The sequence below is a fragment of the Delphinus delphis genome, chromosome 6 (genome assembly GCF_949987515.2).
Source record: "Delphinus delphis chromosome 6, mDelDel1.2, whole genome shotgun sequence".
Lineage (NCBI taxonomy): Eukaryota > Metazoa > Chordata > Mammalia > Artiodactyla > Delphinidae > Delphinus > Delphinus delphis.
The window spans coordinates 7,063,563-7,090,917 of record NC_082688.1 but is presented as its reverse complement, the minus strand read 5'-3'; the positions used below and the strand labels follow the sequence as shown (position 1 = coordinate 7,090,917).

The window sequence follows — 27,355 nt, the reverse complement described above, 5'->3', positions numbered from 1 at the left end:
GGCCTCCACACACCTGCCTGCCTTTCCCCCTTTGCTGCTTTTGGCAACTAAAAGGCAGGAGCTCCCTCCCCCAGGGTGCGCCCCAGGGCTTCCTCAGGCCTTCTGCACTGACCCCCATGGGCCTAGGCGCTGAGTGCAGCTGCTGCAGCCAGGCCCTCCCTCCTTAGCAGGAGCCGGGCGGGCTGGGACGCTCAGAGATGCAGCCAGGGGTGTGGGGGGGGAATCTCCAGAAGCAGGGCTGGGGGAGGGGCCGGGATCATTCAGCTTCTGGGGCCCCTCACAGCTGGAGGACCAGGGGCGGGATGGGATGGGGTTACTTTCCCCACCCTGAGCAGCTGGGTCACCAACAGACAAGACAAGTGGCAGGGCTGCACCCATCCTCTCCTGCCCAGGCCAGAATGGGCAGGGGCCTGGGAGGGGGCCTGCTTAGCTAAGCAGTTCCAAGTAGGTGACAGGGACCTTGCCCTTCTTGTTGCCTCTCTCGCCAATGAGCCAGTCAGGGTCCATGCCAGGCAGGCTGTAGACAGTGATGAGCTGGGGAGGGCGGAGAAGGAGGGTCACGCCCCGGCCAGGCAGAACTGGCCCCAGCCCTAAGGGGGAACAGACTTGCGGTCTCCCCTGATACATAGGAAACGACACCTCCTGAGCTGCTCACCTCCTCAGCTGCTCTACAGAGACAGATCAGAGAGGCTGCTTCCTCAGAGCTGGAGCCGTCTCTGCCTACCCGACCGGCCCCAGCTCTACCCGCAGGGCCACTCGGAGGCTGGAAGCCCGCGGTGCAGGGTCTGCGGGCCCCATGCCCCCAGCTCCAGTTTCCCGGCGCCCGTGAGCCGGCCCTCCCCCTGTCCTCGTGGCCCCCAGGCCTACCTCGTCAGCCAGCAGGGCCAGCTCGCTGCTGTCGGCCGCCTCGTAGTCATAGAGGACCCGGGCCTTCCGGGTCCCGCTGGCGGGAGGCGCCACCTCCTCCAGGCGGAGAGCGGCCTCCCCCGGAGGAGCCAGGCTGGCCACAGAGGGCCCCCCAGGCATAGTGGCCGCGGCGGTGGTGGGCGAGGTGCTGCTGAGGGGCGGGGAAGCGGGCTCTGTGGTGCCCACGAAGGTGCCTGGAAATCTGGAGAGGAGAGCGGGGGCACACCTCAGCAGCCGGGAGCCACACACCCCCGGGAGTCCCGTGTGCCCCGCCAAACACCAGCTAGGTCCACGGCCGCGGAGGCGAGGAGACCCCGCTACTTACATGGCTCCCTGGGAGCTGGCGGCATGAAAGGAAGAGGGAAACGGGGAATGTGAGATGCTCCCGCCATCCCCGCCACCCCCCACCCCACACAGTCTCAAGAAACCGCGCCAGAGGTCCCCAAGGCCAGCCACCTCGCTGTCATTGTGAGAGGGTGCCCGGGCCCAGAGAGCAGTGTGATGTCCCACCACAGTTGGCAGCCCTCCACCCCGCCCTGGGTGTCACGGGGCTTTCCGAGCTTGGGGCGGTCGGGGCTGGGAGCCAGGGGACCCCGGTGGGCACCTGCCCAGCTGTTTCTGTAGGTCCAGCATGTGGCGGTAGCACTGGGCATAGTAAGTGGTCTGAGACTCAACGAACTCATGGAGGCAGCGAAGGTGGTTCACCTGCGGGGAAGACGCCCATGGCTGACGGGGGGGATGCGAGGGGCCAAAACATCCCCCTCTGCAGACCCTGGCCCGGCATTCTGATGTCTTCTGCCCAGGCCACTTGCTCCCTGGGGTTGGAGGGAGGTACCCACCCTTTGGGACCTGCTCTGCCGAGGCTGAATCCCATCCTTACAGACTGCGGGCTCAAGCACACCCTTCCCCACCTGCCTTCGAGATCCAGGTTCACTCGCTGCCTCAATATGGACTAGTTTCATGGGGACACAAGGGGCGGCAAGAAGACGGTGGACGACAGAAGGAGGAAACGGGGGCAGGACTCACGTGCGTGCTACTGATTCCCTCCAGCAGGAGCCGGGTCACTTCTGCCTGCCGGTCAAACTCACTCTGGGCCACTCGGAGCTCCTGCTCAGCCTGGGAAGGGTGGGGCATGAGCGCGAGAACAAGACCAGCCCCCCAGTTTCCCTCCCACCGCCTTCTCCCGCGCCCCTGAAGCCGCCCAGGAGCGGCCTCCTCTTCCCTTCTGTGGCAGCTGTCACTTCCCCCCGGGGATGCAGACATCGGTGGCAGGAGTGCACTTCCCACCCCTGACTTCAGGCCTGAAGCCCTGACCACTGCAGGAGCCCCGCTTGGACCCCACCCCCTCCTGAGGCCAGTTCCTGGACAAGCAGACAGAGCCTCGGGCGCCCTGCCTTGGCCTTTCATATTCATTTGCCCATCTGACGCCATCACGCATCAGGGACAAATCCAACCAACAGTTGCCTCTGGAGGGCCCACTGTGTGCAACAGGGCAGAGTGACAACCCCTACCGTGGCCCCAGAGAGTGAGGGCAGAGCCCAGAACTAGAAACAGACCTGCCCCTGACGGCAGCAGGTGAGCCTGGACTCCCGTTGCCCACCCCCTGCAGCCTCTTCCCTGAGCCCCGACTTACCTTGTCCACCTCATCATTCCAGAGCTGCGGAGACCACAAGAGGACAGGTCAGCGGGGGAGGGAGGGGGGCACCGGTCAGCAGGGGAGGGGAAGACGGCTGAACCCCAGAGCCCAGGCCCTGCCCCAGCTCCCTGAGACCCCAACCTCTCCCCAACTCCCTCCCCACAGCCCAACGAGGGGCTGAGGCTGGGGTGAGGCCTGGTGTGAAAGGGGGGGCTCCGACATCATAGTCCGTCTAGTCCCACATGCCACATGCGGGGAGGGGGGACAGCCAGCTGGGGAGTCCTACTTGGGTTTCTCCTACAGTGCCAGTCCCCAGGCTCTGACTGGGGTCTCAAGGGAGATTGAGTGTCCCGCACCCCACCCTGACACTTGGCTAAGGCTGGTGGGCTGGGAGGCAGGACTGTGTGACCCTGGACCAGTCACTGAACCTTTCTGTCCTTCGGCAGAGAAAGGCAGCCTCGTGCCCGAGTCACACTGGGGTTCAAAGGCACAAGGAAAAAACAGGGCCGTCTCCACCCTCCTGGATACTCCTCTTTCCACTCGGCCCAGGAAGGGGGGCGGGAAGTGTCATCCAGAGTCTAAAGAAGAAAGACCCCCCTCCCCCCCCCACGGCTTAGGAGACCCATTTCTCCTGCCCGCGGCTACCCTACGATGTGACCTGAAATGCGGAAAGCAAAACAAGGCCAGCCCTTGGACAGATGTGTCCCACCTCAGTGCCGTTTAGCAAATCACAACACGGGAAGCAACCTCCACGTGGACACACGTCGGAGACCCAGCCACAGGGGCCCGGTGGACTACACTGTGGTTCACGCCCCCGAGGACAAATGACTGCACACAGCAACATGCTTATGACAGATGGAGAAGAGCCAGAGGGTCTTTGCAGAAGGTTGTCACCCGTCGGGGGGTGGGGTGGGGGTGGTGGAAGGGACAGAGAGAGAGAGAGAGGCAGAGAAAGACACAGTGGTGGTTTCGACAGGCATGATGGGATAGGTGTGATCTGCCTATTTCCCAAACTAAACAGTAAATACCACAAATCTCAACAGAGCTGTAGGAAGAAAAGACACCAAGACATTCAACGTCCTCCTGATCCAGCCCCGCCCATCCGACCTCCAGAGTCCCCGCCCCCGCCCCGCCCTCACGCTCAGCTTCAGGCCAGCTCGGGACACGCTCTGTTCTCCAACCTCTGGGCCTCGGGCCCAGGCGGCTCCTTCCCCCACCCAGCTGTGCCCTCCCACCCTCCCTGTTCAGTCTCAAGCACTTCCACGACACCTAGCAGATGTGCTATGGAGGCAGCTGGATGGACAGCGCCGTCCCTGTCTCCCATGACCCCGTGGCAGGCCAGGCCCAGACCTCCTCCCTCTCCTCCGGGCCGGGCCGCACGGCCGGTCGCTCCGGGACGGTGAGTGTGGGAGGGGGCGGTGCCTGCTTTGGGGGGGTCGGGGCTGGGCAGACTCTCAGGTGCCCTGGAGGTGGGGCCGCTGCCGCCCCAAGTGCACCGGGCTGTGCCGCGCAGTGGGCCAGGCTCACCTTCAGCGCTGGGCAGGGAGAAGCAAGGCCGGCAACACGGCACAGGGCACAGGGCAGAGGCGGGTGGACAGGACTTGCCTGACCAGGGGCGCGGCCCCAGCCTGCCCCTCTGGCTCCAGTTCGCTGCACATCAGGCCCAGGCCCGAGTGTGGGAGGGGAGGGGGAGCGGGGCGGGGCAGGGGCGCTTACCGCGGAGGCGCTGGCCGAGAGAATGTAATTACGAGGTCTAGTCTCCTGAAAGTCAGGCACCGTCTGGCGGGGAACAGAGTTCATGGGGGGAGGGGGTCATGCGGGGCCGGGGCCGGGCCGGAAGGCTGCCCTAGACCCTCCCATGGGAGATGCCAGGAGCCCCCGACCCCACGGACAGGAGGGTACAGACAAATACAACACGGAGCCCCCCGTTTCTCCCCAAGCCAACCACCTGCGGAGGAGGCGGGCCGAGGCGAGTCCAGACCAAGGTTAAGTGGGTGGACATGCCTGCCATCAGGGCCCTTACCTGGGGCAAGCCACAGACAGGTCCAGCCCCTGGCCCGGCGGCCACGGACCCTCGTCCCCAGGCCCCGGCCTCACTCAGATGCCCCAACTAGACCCACCGTCCTCCCAACAAAGCCCGCCCCACCCAGCTCTCTCCGTCCAGAACCTCCGCACACCACGTCTCTCGCTCCTGCAGCAAGGACCAGGCCCCTCTCCCCACAACGAGGATGGACAGACGGATGCATGGATGGACACAGTGACAGGCTTTCAACATTTGCAAAAAGCTGACTCACAGGCTCCAATGCCTGGCGTCCCCCCGAAGCAGAGGCTACACATGGTAGAGCCTCCAGTGGGGAGACCAGCTGCTTGCAAAACGCCCCGAGGACGTCCCCGGCCGACCAAGGCCGAGATGGGCAAACCAGAAGCAGCACAGCACGTGGGATAGGTATACTCACATCTCCCTCACACTGAGCCAAGTTACCCAAAGCAGAACAGAAAGGAACAAAAACAAGAGTTAGTGAGTCCACAGCGCAGGCGGGAGCAGGCCCCTGGGGTCACACAACCCTGCCCTCTGAAAGGAGTCCTGACATGTGTGTGTGTGTGTATGTGTGTGTGTGTGTGTGTGTGTGTGTGTGTTGAGAGGGGTAGGAAGGACGGGGTGCACTGCTGGGCTGGAGTCCTCTGGGATGCTGTATCTGGGCTGCCAGGGCCCAGCTCGGGACGAGGTGTCCTGCCCAAGCCAAAGACTCTGGGCCAACCAACTGGAGGGGAGGTCGTGCCGTCCCAGTAACTAAGGAAGGGCTCCCCTGCCTGGCTGGTGTAGGAAGAGCTTGTCCTGGCCAAGTTACTCCAGAGAGGTGGTCCACCCCTGAGTGGCGGGGAGACTGTCCTGTCCAGGTGACTTAGACAGACACAGGTCATCCTGCCCAAGCCAACAAGACTCCAGTGGCTGAGCCCCTGCCTCCAGTTTGGACCCCACATAATTGGATGAGCCGGGACCTTGCCCACGGTTCTCGCCAAATGCACTGCCCAGGCTCCGCGGCCCCAGGTGGCCACACTGAGGGAGGGGAACGTGAGAAGGGCTGGAGGCTGGAACTCTCAGGGGAGCGGGGAGCCCAGGCCGGATGTTTCCACGGCGTGCCCTGGACCTGACCTGGGGATTCCCTCCCCAGGGCGTGAGGTGGCCTTTCGGGCCCTGCACCCCAAGCAGCCTGGCCACCCTCAGGCCCAGCTCTCCCAACCCTAGCCTAGCTCTGGTCAAAGTGTCCCACACTGTGTCCCATCGGCCTGGCTGAACAGGCCTCCGTGAGCCGAGAGTGAAGGGGGAGCAAAGACAGCCCAGGCCCTACCCAGTGCCGTGGGGCTCCCAGAGGGCCCCTCAGACACGCCCCTGGGCAGGCGGGTGGTCCAGCTCCGGGGCGCTCCGCACCACCACAGGGGAGCCTGAGCACAGGGCACCCTGTGACCAGCGCTGGAGCAGCAGGTGGGGGAGTTAGTAGGGGGAGCCATGCCCGGGCAGAGCCAGGAACAGAGCCGAGCACCCAGGGAGGGCAGGGCAGGGGCATGCAAGAAGCCAACTGGCTGTCGGTCTGGGGAGGCTGAGGGCCGCCCTGAGCCCAGGTCGGGGCACTGCTGGTCCGCCCACCCCATCAACGTCTGCCCTGGGTCCCAGGGCTCTGGGCCGCCAGGGGTCCGTTGCAGGTGGGGCAGAGAGGTGTGACCTGAAGTGGTCAGCCCAGAGCAGCAGCCCCCAGCCAGGCCTCTCCAGGCAGGGACAGGGGAGAGAAGTCATACCAAACACCAGGTCCCTTCACCCCCTCCTTGGCTCCAACCAGGACCGGTGGGGGGGGGGGGCAGGAGGCCGGCACGACACCTACCGTGGCTTTGGCTTCTGCGGCCTTGGCCTTCTTCAGCCGTGCTTTGCAGGCATCCAAGTCCAGACGCCGGTTATGGAGGAGCCGCCTCTCCTTCTGAGGGGGTGGGAACAGGGAACAGTGAGACCTGGGCAGCCCTAGGAGACCCCTGGCCCTGGCAGGACCAGCCCCCAGGACCATCTGGTCAAGACGGGGAAACTGAGGCCTGGACGGGGGGAGTCATCCACTCCAGGCCACTCAGTCCACAAGAGCCATGTCTGGGGAGGTCCCAGGAGTGCTGGGTCCCAGCATGGGCTCAGCAGCTATGAGGAGGGCTGCCACCATCACCAGGAAGCAAGTGGCCCCAGGCCCCTCACCGAAATCGTCTTCCAGTCCCCTTCCAGGAAGGTGCGCAGGGGTGTAAGGAAGCCGATGGAGGCCGTGTGGATAAAATCCCTCTCTGCGGCTCCCAGGCGCTTTTCTGCTTCTGCCACCTTGATCAGTGTCTTTCCTGAGAAACAAAGTGGAGGGGTGAGGAAGAGGGTCGGGCTCAGGCCGCTCTGACCCCCAGGAAGTAGGGGAGAGCTCAGAGAGAGATGTTCTGAGAGGCAAGAGCAGAATGGCTGGCCTGGGAAGATGTGGAAAATACATATCCATATACCTATCGACAAATGAACAGTGGGACGCCCGGAGAGCAGAATGCTACACAGCCATTAAAAAGATGTGTGTGTGGGGCAGGGGGGACTTCCAGAATGACAGGGTAAGGAGCTCAGCAAATCCTCTCCCCAAAAAGCAATAATAAAACTACACACAGGGACTTCCTTGGTGAGCCAATGGTTAAGACTCCACGCTTCAACTGCAGGGGGCCCAGGTTCAATCCCTGGTCGGGGAACTAGATCCTGTATGCTGTGCAGTGCAGCCCAAAATAAAATAAAATTTTAAAAAAAGAATATCCTTTTAAAAAAACCACAACTGGACACAGTTCTCAAAAACAACGATTTCTGGACTCTGGAAGTTAACCTAAGGCAAATAACAAATTGAGAAGCATTTATTCCAGAACTTTTGGACCTTGGTAAAAACAATGGAGCCTGTGGCTTTTTGGCCTGGGGGTACTCCCATCTCCTCAAGCTCTGTGGTGCTGTAGCTCTAGCAGGGTGGGGCAAGCCCTGAGGGGGCTGACTTGATTTGGGCTGGAACACAGAAGAACCCATGGGACAGGACCACAAACAATAGTGATCTCAATGGCAAATAATCAGGAACATCACAGCTAACATGAAGCTGGAATACTGGTTGGAACAAGCAACAGAGCTGCCGGAAATTTAACAGGAGGTCTGGGAGATGAGATAGTCATAGTGGGCCTTGATGAAATCCAGATATTTCTGGGGGTCTGGAAGGCTATGCGTGTGTATAGCACACTTGGGAGAGATGGGAGAGTACCCCAGCCATCAACTCATTCCTGGCTAGTGGGATGCTTTGCACATTCACAAACTGAAAGCTGGGCAGACATGTAAATTGCTTGAACTTTGAGTGTGTTCCCCAGCCCACTCATAGATTCATCAGTAAAGCCTTAATGCTGCAAGATGTTTAAGCACAACCTCTGATTAATCATTGGCTGACCACTAACATATGCTGACCTGGAAGAAACCCCTAGGAAGCTAGGCTTAAAAACAAAAAGGATAATTTAAAAAGAAAAACAAGTAGACATCAGTAGCTGCATACTGCAGAGAACACAGACTCTAAACAGTCAGCTCAGGCAAGTCTCTAAAGAAACAAACAAACAGCAGTAATAACTCAACAAAAATTATAAGACATGCAAAGAAATAGGAAAGTACGGACAGTGCACAGGGAAAGAAAAGCAATCAACAGACACTATCTCCAAGGAGGCCCAGATATTAGACCTAGCAGACCAAGACTTCTAAGCAGCTATTACAAATAAGTAAAAAAACAAAAACAAAACAAAACCCTGACGGTGGGGAGGGACAAATTAGGGTTATGGGATTAAACTACTATATATGTAATAGATAAACAACAAGGATATAGGGACTTCCCTGGTGGCGCAGTGCTTAAGAATCCTCCTGACAATTCAGGGGACACAGGTTCAATCCCTGGTCTGGAAAGATCCCACATGCTGTGGAGCAACTAGGCCCATGTGCCACAACTACTGAGCCTGCGCTCTAGAGCCCACGAGCCACAACTACTGAGCCCACATGCCACAACTACTGAAGCCCGTGTTCCTAGAACCCGTGCTCTGCAACAAGAGAAGCAACCTCGATAAGAAGCCGGTGCATTGCAACGAAGAGTAGCCCCTCTCTCCACAACTAGGGAAAGCCCACGTGCAGCAATGAAGACCCAACATAGCCAAAAATAAATAAATGAATAAATTTATTAAAAAATAAAGAATCCACCTGCCAAGGCAGAGGACACAGGTTCGAACCCTGGTCTGGGAAGATCCCATATGCCACAGAACAACTAAGCCCATGCGCTACAACTACTGAGCCTGTGCTCTAGAGCCTGCGAGCCACAACTACTGAGCCTGCATGCCACAACTACTGAAGCCCATGCACCTAGAGCCAGTGCTCCGCAACAAAGAGAAGCCACTGCAATGAGAAGCCCACACACCACAAGGAAGAGCAGCCCCCACTCGCTGCAACTAGAGAAAGCCCGTGCACAGCAATGAAGACCCAACACAGCCAAAAATAATTTTTTTAAAAAAAGGATACACTGTATAGCACAGGGAATTATAGCCATTATCTTGTAATAACCTATAATGGAATATAATCTGCAAAAATACTAAATCACTACGCTGTACACCAGAAACACATATTATAAATCAACTATACTTTAATTAAAAAATAAAAAGCCTAATAGAAGCAATGTTTAAAGATTTAAGGAAAGTATGATCACAATGACTTCTCAAATAAGGAATGTCAATAAAGAGATTAAAACTATAAAAAAGAAATGAAAATTCTAGAGTTGAAAAGTGTAACAACTGATAAGAAAAAATCACTAGAAGGGTTCAACAGCAGATTTGAACTGGCTTCTTATCAGAAACAAGGGAGGCCAGATAGTGAGAGGATATATTCAAAGTGATGAAAGGAAAAAACTCTCATCCAAGAATTTTATATACAGCAAAACTGTCTTCCAAAAGTGAACACAAAATAAAGACATTCCCAGATAAACAAAGGCTAAAAGAATTCATTGCTGGCAGACCTACCATAGAAGAAATACTTCAGGTTAAAGTGAAATGACACTAGATGGTAACCTGAATCTACATAAGGAAATACAGAGCAGCAGTAAAGGTAATTACATAAGCACATATAAAAGACAATATAAACTTTTTTCTCTTTTCTTAATTGATTTCAAAGACAACTACATAAAACAATAATTATAAAACTGTGTTGTTGAGATATAATGTGTATGACAACAATAGCACAAAGGAAGAGGGCGAGAAGGGAGTTATACTGGAGCAAAGTGTCGATATTTTACTGGAATTCAGTTAGTATTACTCCAAAGTAGATTGTGTTAAGTTAAAATGCATATTGTAATTTAAATTGTAAAACCACTAAGATGGACTTCCCTGGTGGTCCAGTGGGTAAGACTCCACACTCCCAATGCAGGGGATATGGGTTTGATCCTTGGTCAGGGATCTAGATCCTGCATGCATGTCGCAACTAAGAAACCCACATACTGCAACTAAAGATCCTACATGCTGCAATGAAGATCCTGAATGCTGCAACTAAGACCTGGCACAGCCAAAATAAATATAAATAAATATATTTTATAAAAACCCACTAAGAAAGATTTTTAAAGTAAAAAAAAAAGCAACAAAGAAATTAGAATATTACACTAGAAAATATCTATTTAACTCAAAAGAAGGCAGTAACAGAGGATCAAACAAAAAACACCTGAGATACAGGGAGACAATAACGAAATGGCAATCCGACCACATCAACAATTACATTAAATGTAAATGGATTAAACACTCCAATCAAAAGGTAAAGACTGTCAGATTGGATTTTTTTAAAAAAGATTCAAATATATGCTCTCTACAAGAAACATACCTTAGATTTAAAGACATAAGTATGGTGAAAATAGAAGGACAGAAAAAGATACATGCCCCTGTTTGCATATAACAATATGAGAATAGGAGTGATCATAAGAGAACAGGAGTGGCCATACTACTATCAGATAAGCAGACTTTAAGACCAAAAAATGTTAACTAGAGACAAAGAGTAGTATTTTACAATGATAGAAGGGCCAATTCATCAGGGAGATATATAATTATAAACATACAGACCTAACAACACAGCTCCAAAATACATGAGGCAAACACTGACAGAATAAAGACAGAAATACTTCAACAGAAATAACTGGAGACTTTAATACTCTCAATAAAGGATGGGGCAATAAGACAAAATCAACAAGGATATAGAAGATAAACAACACTATCAACCAAGATGGCCTGACAACACTACCCTACAACATAAAGTACAATATCTAAGTGAACATGAAACATCCTCCAGTAGATACCACACACTATAGGCCATAAACAAGTCTTAACACATTTAAAAGGATTAAAATTATGCAAAGTATGTTTTCTGACCACAGCGACATTAAATTAGAAATCAACAACAGAAGGAAACTTGGAAAATCCATAAATATCAGGAAATTAACCACCACCCTGCTGGTGGGATGTAAAATCACACAGCCACTTTGGAAAACAGTCTGGCAATTTCTTAAAAGGTTGGTGGTCCAGTGGTTAGGACTCTGCACTTTCACTGCCGAGGGCCAGGGTTCAATCCCCGGTTGCGGAACTAAGATCCTGAAAGCTGCACAGCACAGCCAAAAATAAAATTAAATTTAAAAAAAATGTTAAACATAAATTTACCATATGACTCAGCAATTCCACTCCTAGGTATATACCCAGTAGAAGTGAAGACATACATCCTCACAAAAGTTCATATGCAACTGTTCAAAGCAAAACAACCCAAATGTCTCTCAAATGGTAAGTGGACAAAGAAAATGAGATCAGCCCATACAGTGGAACACTCTTCAACAGTAGGAAGGGATAAAATCCTAAAACACATTATAACATGGATGAACCTCAAAGACAAAGAAGCCACGTGCAAAAAACAACATATCGCTTGATTCCATTTATATGAAATATTCAGAAAAGGCAAATTTATAGAGACAAAACCACATTGGGATTTCCCTGGTGGTCCAGTGGTTAAGAATCCACCTTCCAATGCAGGGGACTTGGGTTCGATCCCTGGTCGGGGAACTAAGATCCCACGTGCCGCGGGGCAACTAAGCCCGTGTGCTGCAACCACTGAGCCCACGCACTCTAGAGCCCATGTGCCACAACTAGAGAGCTCACATGCCGCAACTACTGAGCCCATGTGCTCTGGAGCCTGCATGCCACGCAAGTAGAGAGAAGCTTGTGTGCCGCAATGAAAGATCCCGCATATAGCCAAATAAATAAATAAATTTATAAAAAAAACGACAAAAACAACAACGAAAAATAACAAAGCCACATTAGTTGTCTGGGGGTGGGAGTGGGACTGACTACAAGTAGACACAAGTTACTTTTTTGCAGGTGATGGAAATGTTCTTTAAATTGGATTGGGGGAGTCACCCAAGTCCAGGAAGCACAGAAAGTCTCATACAGGATAAACCCAAGGAGAAATACACCAAGACACACAGTAGTCAAACTGACAAAAATAAAGACAAAGAGAAATATTAAAAGCAACAAGGGAAAAGCAACAAATAACATACAAGGGAATCCCTGTAAGACTATCAGCTGATTTTTCAGCAGAAACTCTGCAGGCCAGAAAGGAGTGGCACCATATATTTAAAGTGATGAAAAGGAAAAACCTACAAACAAGAATACTCTACCCAGGGCTTCCCTGGTGGTGCAGTGGTTGAGAGTCCGCCTGCCGATGCAGGGGACACGGGTTCGTGCCCCGGTCCGGGAAGATCCCATATGCCGTGGAGCGGCTGGGCCCGTGAGCCGTGGCCGCTGAGCCTGCGCGTCCGGAGCCTGTGCTCCTCAACGGGAGAGGCCACAATAGTGAGAGGCCCGCGTACCACAAAAAAAAAAAAAAAAAAGGAATACTCTACCCAGTAAGGCTCTCGTTCAGATTTGATGAAGAAATCAAAAGCTTTACGGACAAGCAAAAGCTAAAATAATTCAACAGCACCAAGCCAGCTTTACAATAAATGCTAAAGGAACTTCCCTAAGCGAAAAAGAAAAGGCCACAACTAGAAACAAGAAAATTATGAAATGGGAAAGCTCACCAGTACAGGTGAACATACAGTAAAGGTAGGAAATCATCCACACACTAACGGGATATCAAGACCAGTAACTGTGAGAGAAGGAGAGCACAAGTGCAGGACATCTGAAATGCATTTGAAATTAAGAGATCAGCAACTTAAAACAATCGTGTAGTTATACAGACTGCTATATCAAAACCTCATGGTAACCGCAAATGAGAAATTTATAACAGATACACACATGAAAAAGAAAAAGAATTCCAAACACAACACTAAAGATAGTCATCAGCGACTTCCCCAGTGGGCCAGTGGTAAAGAATCCACCTTCCAATGCAGGGGACACAGGTTCAATCCCTGGTCGGGGAACTAAGATCCCACGTGCCATGGGGCAACTAAGCCCGCACGCCGCAGCTACTGAGCTCACGCACCTCAATGGGAGAGCCTGCGTGCTGCAAACTACACAGCCCACGCACTCTGGAGCCCACGCACCACAACTACAGAGCCCACGTGCCACAACTAGAGAGAAGCCCACATGCTGCAACGAAGAGCCCACGTGCCACACTGAAAGATTCTTCGTGCCGCAACTAAGACCCGACGCAACCAAATAAATAAATAAATATTTTAAAAAATGTTTAATCCATCTATCCTAAACCCTTAAAAAATAAAGTCATCAAATCACAAGAAAGGAGGAAAGAAAAGAGGAAAGGAAGAAAAAAGACCTACAAAAACAAATCCAAAACAATTAACAAAATGGCAATAAGGGACTTCCCTGGTGGCACAGTGGTTAAGAATCCGCCTGCCAATGCAGGGGACACAAGTTTGAGCCCTGGTCCGGGAAGATCCCACATGCCACGGAGCAACTAAGCCCGGGCACCACAATTACTGAGCCTGTGCTCTAGAGCCTGCGAGCCACAACTACCGAGACTGAGAGCCACAACGACTGAAGACCGATGCCTAGAGCCCGTGCTCCACAAGAGAAGCCACTGCAACAAGAAGCCTGTGCACCGCAACAAAGAGTAGCCGCCTCTCGCCACAACTAGAGAAAGCCCACACACAGCAATAAAGACCCAACACAGCCAATAAATAAATTAATTAAAATAAATAAATGTATAAAAAATGGCAATAAGAACATACACATCGATGATTACCTTAAACGTAAACAGATTAAATGCTCCAACCAAAAGACACAAATTGGCTGAATGGATACAAAAACAAGACACAAGACCCATATATATGTTGTCTACAAGAGACCCATTTCATTTTTTTTGGTTGTGCTGTGCAGCATGTGCGATCTTAGTTCCCTGACCAGGGATCGAACCTGCGCCCCCTGCATTGGAAGCACAGAGTCTTAACCACTGGATAGCCAGGGAAGTCCCAGACAAAACAGACTTTAAAATAAAGACTGCTACAAGAGACAAAGAAGGACACTACATAATGATCAAGGGATCAATCCAAAAAGAAGGTATAGCAATTATAAATATATATGCATCCAACACAGGAGCACCTCGATATATAAGGCAAATGTTAACAGATGTAAAAAGAGAAATCGACAGTAAACAATAATATGGGTCTACTTAAACACCCCACTTACATCAATGAACAGTTCATCCAGACAGAAAATCCATAAGGAAACACAGGCCTTAGATGACACATTAGACCAGATGGACTTAATTGTTATTTGTAGAGCTTTCCATCCAAAAGCAGCAGAATACACATTCTTTTCAAGTGTACATGGAATATTCTCCAGGATAGATCACATGCTGGACCACAAAGCAAGTTTTGGTAAATTTAAGAAAACTGAAATCATATCAAGTATCTTTTTTGACCACAATGCTATGAGATTAGCAATCAAGTCCAAGAAAAAAACTGCAAAAAACACAAGCACGTGGAGGGTAAACAATGTGCTACTAAACAACCAATGGCTCACCAAAGAAATCAAAGATGAGGGACTTCCCTGGTGGTCCAGTGATTAAGACTCTGCACTCCCAATGCAGGGGGCCCAGGTTCGATACCTGGTCAGGGAACTAGATCCCGCATGCCGCAAATAAAGGAGCCCGCATGTTGCAACTAAAAGATCCCGCATGCCGCAACTAGGACCTAGCGCAGACAAATAAATTAATTAATTAATTAATTAATAAAAAAAGAAATCAAAGATGAAATTAAAAAATACTTAGAGGGAAATGAAAACACTATGCCAAAACCTATGGGACACAGCAAAAGCAGTTCTAAGAGGCAAGTTTATAGTGATACAAGCTTACCTCAGGAAGCAAGAAAAATCTCAAATAAACAACCAAACCTTACACCTAAAGCAACTAGAAAATGAAGAACAAACAAACCTAAAGTTAGTAGGAAAGAAATCATAAAGAACAGAGCATAAATAAATAAATTAGAGACTAAGAAAACAACAGAAAAGATAGATGAAACTAAAAGCTGGTTCTTTGAAAAGATAAACAAAATTGATAAATCTTTAGCCAGGCTCATCAAGAAAAAAAGGGAGAGGACCCAAATCAGTAATATTAGAAATGAAAAGGAAGAAGCTGCAACCAACACCACAGAAGTACAAAGGACTGTAAGAAACTACTTCAAGCAACTATATGCTACTAAAATGGACAACCTAGAAGAAATGTACAAATTCTTAAAAAGGTACCATCTCCCAAGACTGAACCAGGAAGAAAGAGGAAATATGAACAGACCAATTACAAGTACTGAAATACAATTTCTGATTTAAAAACTTCCAACAAACAAAAGTCCAGATGGACCAGATGGCTTCACAGGAAAATTCTATCAAATGTTTAAAGAAGAGTTAACACCTATCCTTCTGAAACTATTCCAAAAATTGCAGAGGCAGGAAACAAACTCATTCTATGAGACCACCATCACCCTGATACCAAATACCGACAAAGATACCACACAAAAAGAAAATTACAGGCCAATATCACTGAAGAACATAGACACAAAAATCCTCAACAAAATACTAGCAAATTGAATCCAATAATACATTAAAAGGATCATACACCATTACCAAGTGGGATTTTTCTTCCTTTTTTTTCAATATTTATTTATTTATATTGGCTGCACCAGGTCTTAGTTGCAGCACGTGGGCTCTCAGTTGCAATGTGTGGGCTCCTTAGTTGTGGTGTGCGGACTTCTTAGTTGCAGCGTGCGGACTCTTAGTTGCGGCATGCATGCAGGATCTAGTTCCTTGACCAGGGATTGAACCTGGGCACCCTGCATTGGGAGCGTCGAGTCCTACCCACTGGACCACCAGGGAAGTCCCTGTAAGGATTTTTCAATGTCCGTAAAACAATCGGTGTGATATACCACATTAACAAATTGAAGAATAAAAACCATATGATCATCTCAATAGATGCAAAAAAAGCTTTTGATAAAATTCAACATCCATTTATGATAAAAACACTCCAGAAAGTGGGCATAGAGGGAACCTACCTCAACATAATAAAGGCCATATATGACAAACCCACAGCTAACATCATACTCAATGGTAACAAACTAAAAGCATTTTCTTTAAGGTCAGGAACAAGACAAAAGATGTCCACTCATGCCACTTTTATTTAACATAGTATTGGAAGTCCTAGCCACAGCAATCAGAGAAGAAAAAGAAATAAAAGAATCCAAATTGGAAAAGAAGAAGTAAAACTCTCACTGTTTGCAGATGACATGATACTGTACATAGAAAATCCTAAAGATGCCACCAGAAAACTACTAGAGCTAATCAGTGAATTCGATAAAGTTGCAGGATACAAAATTAATAAACAGAAATCTGTTGCATTTCTATACACTAACAATGAAAGACCAGAGACAGAAATTAAAAAGAATAAAAATACCTAGGAATAAAACTACCTAAGGAGACATTTCCTGGTGGCGCAGTGGTTAGGAATCCGCCTGCTAATGCAGGGGACATGGGTTCAAGCTCTGGTCTGGGAAGATCCCACATGCCGCGGAACAACTAAGCCTGTGCATCATAACTGCTGAGCCTGCGCTCTGGAGCCCACGAGCCACAACTACTGAGCCCACGTGCCACAACTAACGCCCGCGTGCCTGGAGCCCGTGCTCCGCAACAAGAGAAGCCATCACAATGAAGAGCAGCCACAACTAGAGGAAGCCTGTGCACAACAGCAAAGACCCAATGCAGCCAAAAAAAAAAAGATAAATAAATAAATTTATTTTTTTTAAAAAAAGCTATCTAAGGAAGCAAAAGAACTATACTCTGAAAATTATAAGATGCTGATGAAAGAAATGGAAGATGAGGGAATTCCCTGGTGGTCCAGTGGTTAGGAACTAAGATCCCACAAGCCACGCGGCACAGCCAAAAAAAAAAACACCCAAAGATGACACAAACAGATGGAAAGATATACTGTGTTCTTGGATTGGAAGAATCAGTATTCTCAAAATGACTATACTATCCAAGGCAATCTACAGATTCAGTGCAATCCTTATCAAATTACCAATGGCATTTTTCACAGAACTAGAACAAAAAATTTTAAAATTTGTATGGAAACACAAAAGACCCTGAATAGCCAAAGCAATCTTGAGAAAGAAAAATGGAGCTGGAGGAATCAAGTTCCCTGACTTCAGACTATACTACAAAGCTACAGTAATCAAAACAGTATGGTACTGGCACAAAAACAGAAATATAGACCAATGGAACAGGACAGAAAGCCTAGAAATAAACCCATGCACCTACAGTCAATTACTCTACGACAATGGAGGCAAGAATATACAATGGAGAAAAGACAATCTCTTCAATAAGTGGTGCTGAGCAAACTGGACAGCTAAATTAAAAGAATGAAATTAGAAATTCTCTAACACCATGCACAAAAATAAACTCAAAATGGATTAAAGAACTAAATGTAAGACCAGATACTATAAAACTCCTAGAGGGGGACTTCCCTGGTGGCACAGTGGTTAAGAATCTGCCTGCCAATGCAGGAGACACGGGTTCAAGCCCTGGTCTGGGATGATCCCACATGCCGCGGAGCAACTAAGCCCACGTGCCACAGCTACTGAGCCTGTGCTCTAGAGCCCACAAGCTACAACTACTGAGCCTGTGTGCCACAACTACTGAAGCCTGCGCACCTAGAGCCCATGCTCCACAAGAAGAGAAGCCACTGCAATGATAAGCCTGTGCACCGGAAGGAAGAGTGGTCCCCGCTCACCACAACTGGAGAAAGCCTGCGCACAACAACGAAGACCCAATGCAGCCAAAAATATATATAAAAAACAAACAAACAAAAACTCCTAGAGGAAAACATAGGCAGGACACTCTTTGACATAAATTGCAGCAGTATCTTTTTGGATCCGTCTCTTAGAGTAATGGAAACAAGAACAAAAATAAACAAATGGGAATTAAACTTAAAAGCTTTTGCTTAGCAAAGGAAACCAAACCAAAGGAAACAAAACGAAAAGACAACCTACAAGATGGGAGAAAATATTTGCAAACGATGCAACTGACAAGGGATTAATCTCCAAAATATACAAACAGCTCATACAGCTCAATATCAGAAAAACAAGCAACCCAATCAAAAAATGGGCAGAAGATCTAAATAGACACTTCTCCAAAGAAGACATATAGGTGGCCAAAAGGTACATGAAAAGATGCTCAACATCGCTAATTTTTACAGAAATGCAAATCAAAACTACAGTGAGGTATCTCCTCACACCAGTCAGAATGACTATCATCAAAAAGTCTACATATAATAAATGCTGGAGAGGGTGTGCAGAAAAGGGAACCCTCCTACACGGTTGGTGGGAATGTAAACTGGTGCAGCCACAATGGAAAACAGTATGGAGGTTCCTTTAAAAAGTAAAAACAGAGCTACCATATGATCCTGCAATCCCACTCCTGGGTATATATCCGGAGGAAACCATAATTGGAAAAGCTATATGCACCCCAATGTTCATTGCAGCACTATTCACAATAGCCAAGACATTGAGGCAACCTAAATGTCGATCAACAGGTGAATGGATAAAGAAGATCTGGTATATAAATACAATGGAGTATTACTCGGCCATAAAAAAGAATGAAATAATGCCATTTACAGCAACATGGACACAACTAGAGATTATCATACTAAGTGAAGTTAAGCCAGACAGAGAAACACAAATATCATATGATACCACATATATGTGGAATCTTAAAAAATGATACAAATGAACTAATTTACAAGACAGAAACAGACTCAGAGACACAGAAAACAAACTTATGGTTACCAAAGGGGAAAGGGGGGGTGGGAGGAGGGATAAATTAGGAGGTTGGGATTAACATATACACACTACTGTATATAAAATAGATAACCAACAAGACCCACTGTATAGCACTGGGAACTACACTCAATATTTTGTAATAACCTAAAAGTGAAGTATTTGAAAAGGAATATATATGTTGTGTGTGTGTGTGTATAACTGAATCACTGTGCTGTACACTTGAAACTAACACGATATTGTAAATCAACTATACTTCAATTAAAAAATTAATTAAATAAAATTTCAAAAACACAAATTGGATTGGGGGATGTTTGTTCAATTCTGTAAACTCACTAAAAATCATCAAATTACACACTTAAAACAGGTGTACTTTATAGTGTATAAGTTGTACCTAGATAAAACTTAAAAAATAAAGCTTGAGGTGACCCTATAAGTGCTGTGAACAGATTATCTGTAGTGCAATGCCAAGTTTAAAAATCAGGTTGCAGAACAGTACACATAACATGATCCCATTGAAAATACACACGAACCAAACCTGGGTAAGGGAGGCTTCAATTTTTTTTGTTCGTTTTTTGGCTGCACTGTGCGGCATGCGGGATCTTAGTTCCCCGACCGGGGATCAAACCTGTGCCCACAGCACTGGGAGCGCAGTCTTAAGCACTGGACCACCAGGGAAATCCCGGGAGGCTTCTATATTTTACTCTATTTTCATCTCCATCGATTGAGGTGTTTACAAGCAGAATGAATCCAGGTATCATGTGTGCAAATTAAAAAACAGAGAAAGGAAGGAGAGAAGGGAGGGAAGAAGATTTGTGCCAGAGACCGTGACCCCCGACCCTGGCTGTGAGGACTGGCTCACCGTACGGCGTGGTGGGTCCCAGCTCACTGGCCGCCTCTGCCATGTACTGAGCCAGCAGTTCCCCGTTGGTGACCCTCGAGGGCACCTTCCTGTCCAGCTTCTCATACAGGAACTCCTCCACTCGGGCACCTGCGGGGAGACGGCAGCCAAAGCCACAGGGCTCTTCGGTAAGAGCCCAAGGATGAAAGCCGTGGTGACAGAAACAGATCCAGACCAGGGCCTGCCCACAGGGGCGTCCAGCCTGGGGACTTCCAGAATACTCTCTTGCTGATTCTCAACTGTGTGAGACTGGCACTTGACCCCGCGAAGCCCTCCCTCTAGAGAGGAAGAAGCCACGGCTCAGACACGTGAAATGCCTGCCCGAGGTCACACAGCTGAAGGCAAGTGTCACCCCTTCCTGCCCCACAGCTTCTCCCTCCTTACACTATGGACTTGCAGGGCATAACACACACGTGGGCAATGCCCTGGCCTGGCCCCAGAAAGCTCTCAGCACACTCATCAGCTAACCGCAGAGAGACAGGCAGACAAGTCCCACGACCCCAGGCCAGCCAGCCCCTCTCTTCCCACAGGTTCTCCTGCAGCTGCGTCTGCCTGCACCACGCTGCGTGTGACTCTCGGCAAGTCCTCTTTCATCCCTGAGCCTCGCTGCCTTCCCTCCAGTGACCTGGCTCCCGTTTCTCCTGCCTCTTCTCCCAACTGTGTTTTAGTGTCCAGGCATTTCTTCAACTCCTCTGTGCGACACTTAGCATTTCCACTGTCCCAGAGAGCGCATCCTGGAGCCCAACACTGAGTCTGCTGTTTTCTTTAAGTGGGACCCCCCAAAACAGCAGCCTTAAGCCCCAAGAGTCTAACCCAAATCCCACCTGCCGCCCAGGCCCACCTGCACGGTCTCAGCAGCTGGGGCTCCTGCCCGCTGCTTCCCGCCCCGAGCCCGGGGCCGGCCCGTGTCCACTCACTGGGGTTGGGTTGCAGCAACACCTCTGTCTGCCTCAGGATTTTCTCCGTCCAGTTCTTGGTGCTGTCTGCCCGGGCCAGAAGGTTCTCAAACTGGGCATCAAGCTCGGTCTTCTCGGCCTGGCCGAATTTCTCCTCTGTGAACTGTGGGGAGAGCACCCAGGGCGGAGGGCTCAGAAAGGGGGGCGGAAGGAGCACCCCTGCCCCGCCCATCTACTCCTCCCACCTGGCTGGAACTCAGGCTCCAAGGTCAAGAAACTTGCTCTGCCCCGGACCTGCTCTGTGACCTTGACCAAGGTGCAACCTTGCCCTGGGCCTCAGTTTGTTCCTCTGTGAAATGAGGTGGTTGGACCAGAGTTTGGGGATCATGGTTCCTTTTGGAAATCCAATGAAAGATACAGACTCCCTCTCCCCAAAAAAGCACATCAAAATCAGACATACAGCTTAGGGTGTAAGGAACCCTTGGGAGCCTACCACTAAGGGTCCCCCCAGCCTGACTCTGAAGGAAAGTACTTGGTTACAAGTGCTCAGGGAACAAAAGGGGCACAGAGCAAGGTCTGGGGTTATCAGGATGTTCCAGGGGCAGCTGGGAGCCACGGGAAGGGGATACCAAGGGAGGGAGTCAGAGGAACCCAGGTTCCAGAATCAGAGGGACTTGATTCAAGTCTCAGTCTGATGAGCTGTGTGACCTTGGGCAAGTGGCTTTGCCTCTCTGAGCATCAGTTTCCTAAGCTGAAAATGGTAATAATTAGTAGCATCTCCCTCATAGGTTGTAAGAATGAAATAAAAAAGATATGGATAAGACATGAAGGCTAGGATCTGGCCGGCAGGCAGTGCTCAGTGTAAGAGCTGATGCTGTTAAGAGCTGATGCACAGAGAGATGGCTGGGAAGGAAGGGGAATGCGGAGCGGGGGGAGGATGGCCACATGGCTGGCCTCCGGTTGCCTGGAGTGGTAGATGCGGAACAGCGCCAGCTCATCAGAGCCAACTGCTGGGCACACCCAGGGCCCAGAAAGCTCGGCAGCCCCGCCCCAAGGCCAGGAAAGGACCAGGATGTCACAAGGGTCCCCCTTCAGAGCTGGCAGAAACCATGGGGGCCACCTAAGAAAAACCAGAAACCGGCCCAAGTCCTGGCCTCTCTGATCTCAAAGGCCCCGTCCAGCCAAGGGGAGGTCACAGGCAAACAGCAAAGGGGTGAAGACCTGCAGGAGTAGATCAGCCCTGACAACAACAGACACTGCCCTCAGGCCGGCCAAGTTTCCCATTTCACAGAAGATGCCGCTGAGACTGAGTAAGAGGCAGGCTGTGCTGGAGTCACATAGGCTGGGGGTCTGGAGGCCCTTCCCAGATGACTAGGCAGCGGTGAGGCATCCAGAGGCCAAGGACAGGTCCAGCTGCAAGGGGCAGGAGGCACCTCCGGTGGTCAGGCTGCCCTGTCGGGCTGCTCCAGCTCGGCAGCCATCAATTATGCATGGGGGCTTGGGTTTCCCTCTGCAGAGCTGGGTGGGCCAGGGTTAGAGCCTGCGGCTCCTCACCTGGGAACCAGCTGCTCCTGGCCTCCTCCCGGTCTCCCGACTCCTCTTCTTCGTCACATTCCCCAAGCTGGGGCCTCCCTGAGCCAGGCCCTGAAGAGGCCTCACCTCACCCAGACACTTCAGGGGTTAGCATTACCCCATTTTGCAGATGAGAAAATCGAGGGTCAGAGGCAAAGTCACCTCTCTGGTCCTCAGTTTCCCCCCGGAGGACGGGGATAACAGGACCTATCTCACAGAATATTTGGAAGGTGCTTAGTTTCGTGGTCAGCACACAGTATAGGCCTGATAAACGTTAGCTGGCGTCATCATCATCGTTAATAAAAGGTCCCCCTCAGGTCCCTCCTTGGCTCTCAGGAGCCACCTAGGGACATCCTTACCCTGCTGGCACCAGCCAGTATGATTCAGGCGATTGTGTCACCCTCAGTGTGCACCTCAGCATCTCCCCTTCTTACCAAGGTTAATGGCAGCACTCCCCGCCGTGCCACCTGGCCACTCGTCCCTCACACGACACACCCACCCAGGTTCAAAGTCCCACCGGGCTCTCCCAACATCTTGGGCATCCTTCCCACGTTCACCGCTGCCTGCCTGGCTCGGATGAGAACGAGGCCACAGCCTCCCTGGCTTTTACTATCATTACTCCTGCCGCTGCGATTAGTAATACTGCAATTACTACCAACAGCATCAGTACTAGCATTTCCACTGCCCACTCCCACCCCCACTGGCATCTTACCCAAACATGCCGTAGGTTTTCCTGTCTCGGTGCCCTTAGCTGGGCTGTTCCCATCACCTGGACCAACTCGGCAAACCCCTCCTGACCTTCAAGGCACAGTTCGGGGACTGAGAAGCCATCCTAGAATCTCCCATGCAAAAGGGATCCGGCCTCTGGATTCTTATCCCAGGGCCAAGGTCCAGTTCCCTACCGGATGGGGATGAGGTGAGGCTCCTAGAAGTGTCCTCAACACATGGAGGGGCTGAGCGCTTACCCAGCATGTCGTGCGTAGGTAGGTGGCACCCACGCAGAGGAGCTGCCCACACATTAATAATAAACCACCCCCATCCCTCCTGGCTGACTCCTACTCCAGGGCAGACTGGCCTCAGGAGGGTCCCGAGTGTGCTCTCCTGCCCAGGTGACATTTCAAGCCCTTCTCTCTTCTGGCTGCCACCCCGCCCCATCCCTGCCAAGAGGAAGGGCCCCGGCTTCAGAGGCTGCTCCCTGCAAGATGGCAGCAGCAGGGGGTGGGCGTGCAGGGCCAGAGAAAGCCTCTATTTATAAAGCTCCCAGCTCCCTCCTCCACTCTGGAGGCGGGGGCCTGGGCGCTGGCTCCCACTCCAGTATGGGCGAACCAGTGGGCCTGCCCACCCCCAGGAGAAAAGAGGCCACAGGGACCAAGCTTCCCCATACCCCAGGCTCTGCAGGCCTGGCCAGGTCAGGTGCTAGGGCCCCAAAGTAGCAGGAAACTGGCAGATCAGGTTCTTCCCAGATGTGGGAGATAAAGTGGTTGCCATACCGACACTGGGGAGAATTCCCTACCTTCTGAATGGACAGGGGCTGGCCAATGAACTCCAGGCTGCTAGCATCCCCACTAGGGCTGGGGTCCACGGCAGGGCTTCAAACACAGAGCAGCAAACCCTCTCTGGGGCGCAAATCCTCAACGGGACACTGCTTTCTAGTAAACATGGGCGTGTGGGCTTCTAAGAGACTGTCTGGGGCTGGGCTCCTCCAGAGAACCAACAACCAGGGCAAGGACAAACAACAGAATCTGTTCCCAGAGCGCTGTGACGGGCCAAGCCCCAAGGCAGCAGCCACCCTGGGAGGCAGACTGGTGCGACCCCTGATTGACAGAAGGGAACACGGAGGCTCCGAGACTTGCCTAACGTCACATGCTGCACAGCTGCAATACTAACCACGTTACACCAAGAATGACTTGCCTTTAGTGAGCATGTTCACGGGGAATGCCTGGGACACTCACATCCATGCTGGGAGGGAGGGACTGCTAAGGCCATTTTTCAGACTGAAAAACTGTGGCCCAGAGAGGTGACGCCCCTGTCTTCAAAGTCACTAGAGGGGCCTCCACACCCACAGCTGACTCCCGGTCTTCACCATTACACTCAGCTGCTTCTGTTTTTTCCCTTGTCCCCAAATGGATAGGACTTGTTCTAATCCCAGCATCACCCACTGTACAGCTTCCCAAGGAGGGCAGCCAGCCAGCCCCCGGGGCCTGGGGAAATAAGAGAAACAGGCCTCCCACGGAGCAGAAAGTAAATAACCCCAGCCCTCCTGGCTTCCGGACTACCGAAGCGTGTAAAAGGGACCTGAGGGAATCAGTACCACCAGTCCATTGCACAGGTGCGGAGACTGAGGCTCAGAGAAGGGGTCAGGGCGGGTGCACGAGTCCTTAGGCCTGAAACTCAGGCCTCCAAACGCCTGCCGGGAGTCAGAGTCACCGCTGGGCAAGGGCAAGGAGACAGGAACCGCCTGGGGCCCTCTGCCCTCCTCAGCGGAGCCCCCCACCGGGGGCGGGGCGGGCGCCAGGACAGCGGGACTACGCGGCCGGCGGGTCGAAATGGTGGAGGCTGACACCTCCCCCGCGGCAGCAGGGCCGAGGCAGGCCCGGCTCACTCCCCAGGCCTGGGCCACGCTGAGGGTGCGGCCAGTGTGGCCGGCCGCCCCGGGCTCTTTCTCTCTACTGGGCACCGCAAAAGGAGGAGGGGCTGGGGGGGCGGCTAGGGCGACTCCGCAGCGGGGAAGGAGCGGCGGCCGCGAGGGCCTTCTCCCGCGGCCCCGGGCTCTGCTGCAGGGGTGCCCGCCGGCCGCGCGGGGCCCAGGGTGTACGGCCTCACCTGCACGGCCCGGGTGAAGAAGATGCCCGCGTCCGACGCCAGCTTCTTCATGTTGAAGTCCATGGCGCTCCGCACGGCCGGCCACGTCCGGCCCGTGCGCCGCCCGGCAGCCCCCGGCCCGCCGCCGCCAGCCCGCACCGCGCCCACCTGCTGCCGGTGCTCTGGCCCTCAGCGCGCCCCCCTGGCCCAGCCCCAGCCGCCTCCGTCAAGCTTGCCGGAGCGCGCAGGGAGGGGCACCGGCCGCGGGGGAGGAGCCTCCGGGGGGCGGGGCGGGGCGGGGCGGAGGGGGCCCGGCTTGAGGCTGCTCGCGGCTGCCCCTGCGGCCGCCGCCGGGCCGGCCTCTCGCGTCCTCGTCCTATGGCCCCCGCCCGTTTGTGCCTCTTCCCTTGGTCGATTCGCATTCTCCTGGCCTGCTGGGCCCTCTGGCTCCCTATTTCTCGGCGTCTTTTGACCTGGATCTTTCTGTGTCGACCATCACCACCACCTTGACCTCTTTAGCCCCCCCTCCTCTTCTGCCCCAACCTTGGTGACACTAAGGACAATTGAGCCAGGGGATAGGCCAGCTGGGGACTGGTCCTCCACCGCTGGGGAATGGCTGTTTGGCCCCCGGAAACCCTCTGGTTCTCCAAAGTTGGGTGAGGGTGTGTGCAGGAGTTAAGGGGAAGGAAGGAGAAGAGAAAAAGGGGCTTCCGTTCAGCCCAGGTGGAGGAACGTGCTTCCCTCCAGGCCTGGACATGTGCTGACCTTGAACCAGCTTCTCACAGCCCCAAACAGGCAAAAGGATGGCCTGCACATACATTTCCCCCCCCTCCCATGGGGCTTGGAAGGGGCTTATTACCTGTTTCCACTGCTCCCCGCTCTCTACGTCTAGACTTCATCTTCTTACCCAGTGGAGAGTTCTGTTCCTGAACTGGTACCCTTTCCTCTCTGGCTCTGTCCCCTGGATTCCTGGCTTCGATTATCTCCCTGCACTTATACCAGTTCCCCATCTTCTACCCCAGCCTGTCTGTCCAGAGTGAGCTTCAAGTCATCTGGAGGTTTATGAAAAAATCCCTGGGCCCACTCCCAGCCCTGGTTCTCTCAGTTCAGGTGGAGCCCGGCAGGTGGAGTCTTGAAAAGCTTCCAGGTGACTTAAATGTGCACCACAGGTTCAGAACTACTGATCTGCATTATTATCTATATGGAACCATCATCAACTTTTGTGCCACTCACACACCTGCAGTTCATCATCTCTATGTGTTTCTTTGTGTGTTTCTATGTGTTCACTACGTATTTCTATTTGTATTGATCACTGACTTATGTACCAGTGTCTGTCTGTAGCTAACTATATCATTTATTTAGCCAGCATACAATCATATCATCTTTCAAGAGCCATAAATCAATGTAGTTACATGTTCATTCATTCAATAACCACATTGAGCAAGGTTAAAGAAAAAACCATTCATGATACTTGTTAAGGACTGTAAGGAAGACTTTATTCAAGAAAGCCTAGTGCAGGGGGGGGGTGTTGCAGTAGGGGAGAGAGATTGGTCTCAACTCCAAATACAACAAGGACAAGTGGAGATTTATAGACAATGAGCAGAGTGGGGATGTCAGGGGATGGAAAATGACTAAGTGGGAACATCAAGGCTAGTGAGATTCTTGCGGAGGGCAGGGTAGGGGGATAAGATATTGAGGATGGAGGATGAAGAATTTGATCAAATATGGAGGGTGATCAGATACCCAGGGTTGGGGATTTTACTAAACTGACCCTGCAGAATTCTTGTTAAACCTGGACTCCACAAGATGGAAACTCAAGGTTGCACCTAGTCAAGCAGAGGGCTGGCTCACAGGAGCCTGACTCTGGTTTGGTCAAGGAGAAAGACCTTATCGGCACCAACTATGTGCCAGGGGCTGTTCTAGGTGCCATGGATGCAGCAGTGAACAAAACAAGGCTCTTCCCCTCTTGGATAAACAGATATATAACAGGTCAGATCCTGGGAAGAAAAACAGCAGGGTAAAGGAGAAAGAGAGAGAGAGAGAGAGAGAGACAGTAGGTCCTAGTTACTCCCGATCTTGTAGCTGTCCCAGTCCGTATGTTGCATCGATTTATCTAGCTTTCTACTTGGCTACTGCGGTTTTTCTAATAGCAATGGCCAAAAGGTCCTAAGACCACACCAGGCCCAGCACTGAGCACTTTTAAGTGAATAATCACTTAAGGTCCTCGCAAAAGCTCAGAAACCATCATTCTCCTCATTTTAGCAAGCTAAGGTTTAGAGAATTTAAGTGATTT

The 27,355-nt window shown here is 51.3% G+C and overlaps 1 protein-coding gene across 3 annotated transcripts; it reads right to left on the bottom strand.

The window, feature by feature from the left end:
• Positions 1-280: 280 nt before the first annotated feature.
• Positions 281-25,322, bottom strand: SH3GLB2 (SH3 domain containing GRB2 like, endophilin B2). Of its 3 annotated transcripts, XM_060014004.2 has the most exons (13): positions 25,275-25,322; positions 25,084-25,243; positions 20,710-20,851; positions 19,754-19,882; positions 6,774-6,907; positions 6,421-6,513; positions 4,259-4,321; positions 2,540-2,563; positions 1,933-2,022; positions 1,511-1,611; positions 1,232-1,246; positions 868-1,108; positions 281-534 (listed from the first exon to the last, which is right to left on the bottom strand). In XM_060014004.2, exons 2-13 carry the CDS (start codon positions 25,144-25,146, stop codon positions 427-429), a joined length of 1,203 nt encoding a protein of 400 aa, XP_059869987.1. In that variant the 5' UTR covers positions 25,147-25,243; positions 25,275-25,322; the 3' UTR covers positions 281-426. The 3 variants fall into 3 exon arrangements, with proteins under 3 accessions (XP_059869987.1, XP_059869988.1, XP_059869990.1); XM_060014005.2 differs by lacking the exon at positions 1,232-1,246; XM_060014007.2 differs by lacking the exon at positions 4,259-4,321.
• Between the last annotated feature and the right edge of the window lie 2,033 nt (positions 25,323-27,355).

Coding starts and splice junctions, on each gene's coding strand:
- SH3GLB2 (XM_060014004.2), bottom strand. CDS start 25,146: ATGGACTTCAACATGAAGAAGCTGGCGTCGGACGCGGGCATCTTCTTC. Junction 19,883..20,709: donor GTTGCTGCAACCCAACCCCA/GTGAGTGGACAC, acceptor GTCTCCCCGCAG/GTGCCCGAGTGGAGGAGTTC. Junction 2,023..2,539: donor GGAATGATGAGGTGGACAAG/GTAAGTCGGGGC, acceptor CACCCTTCCCAG/GCTGAGCAGGAGCTCCGAGT.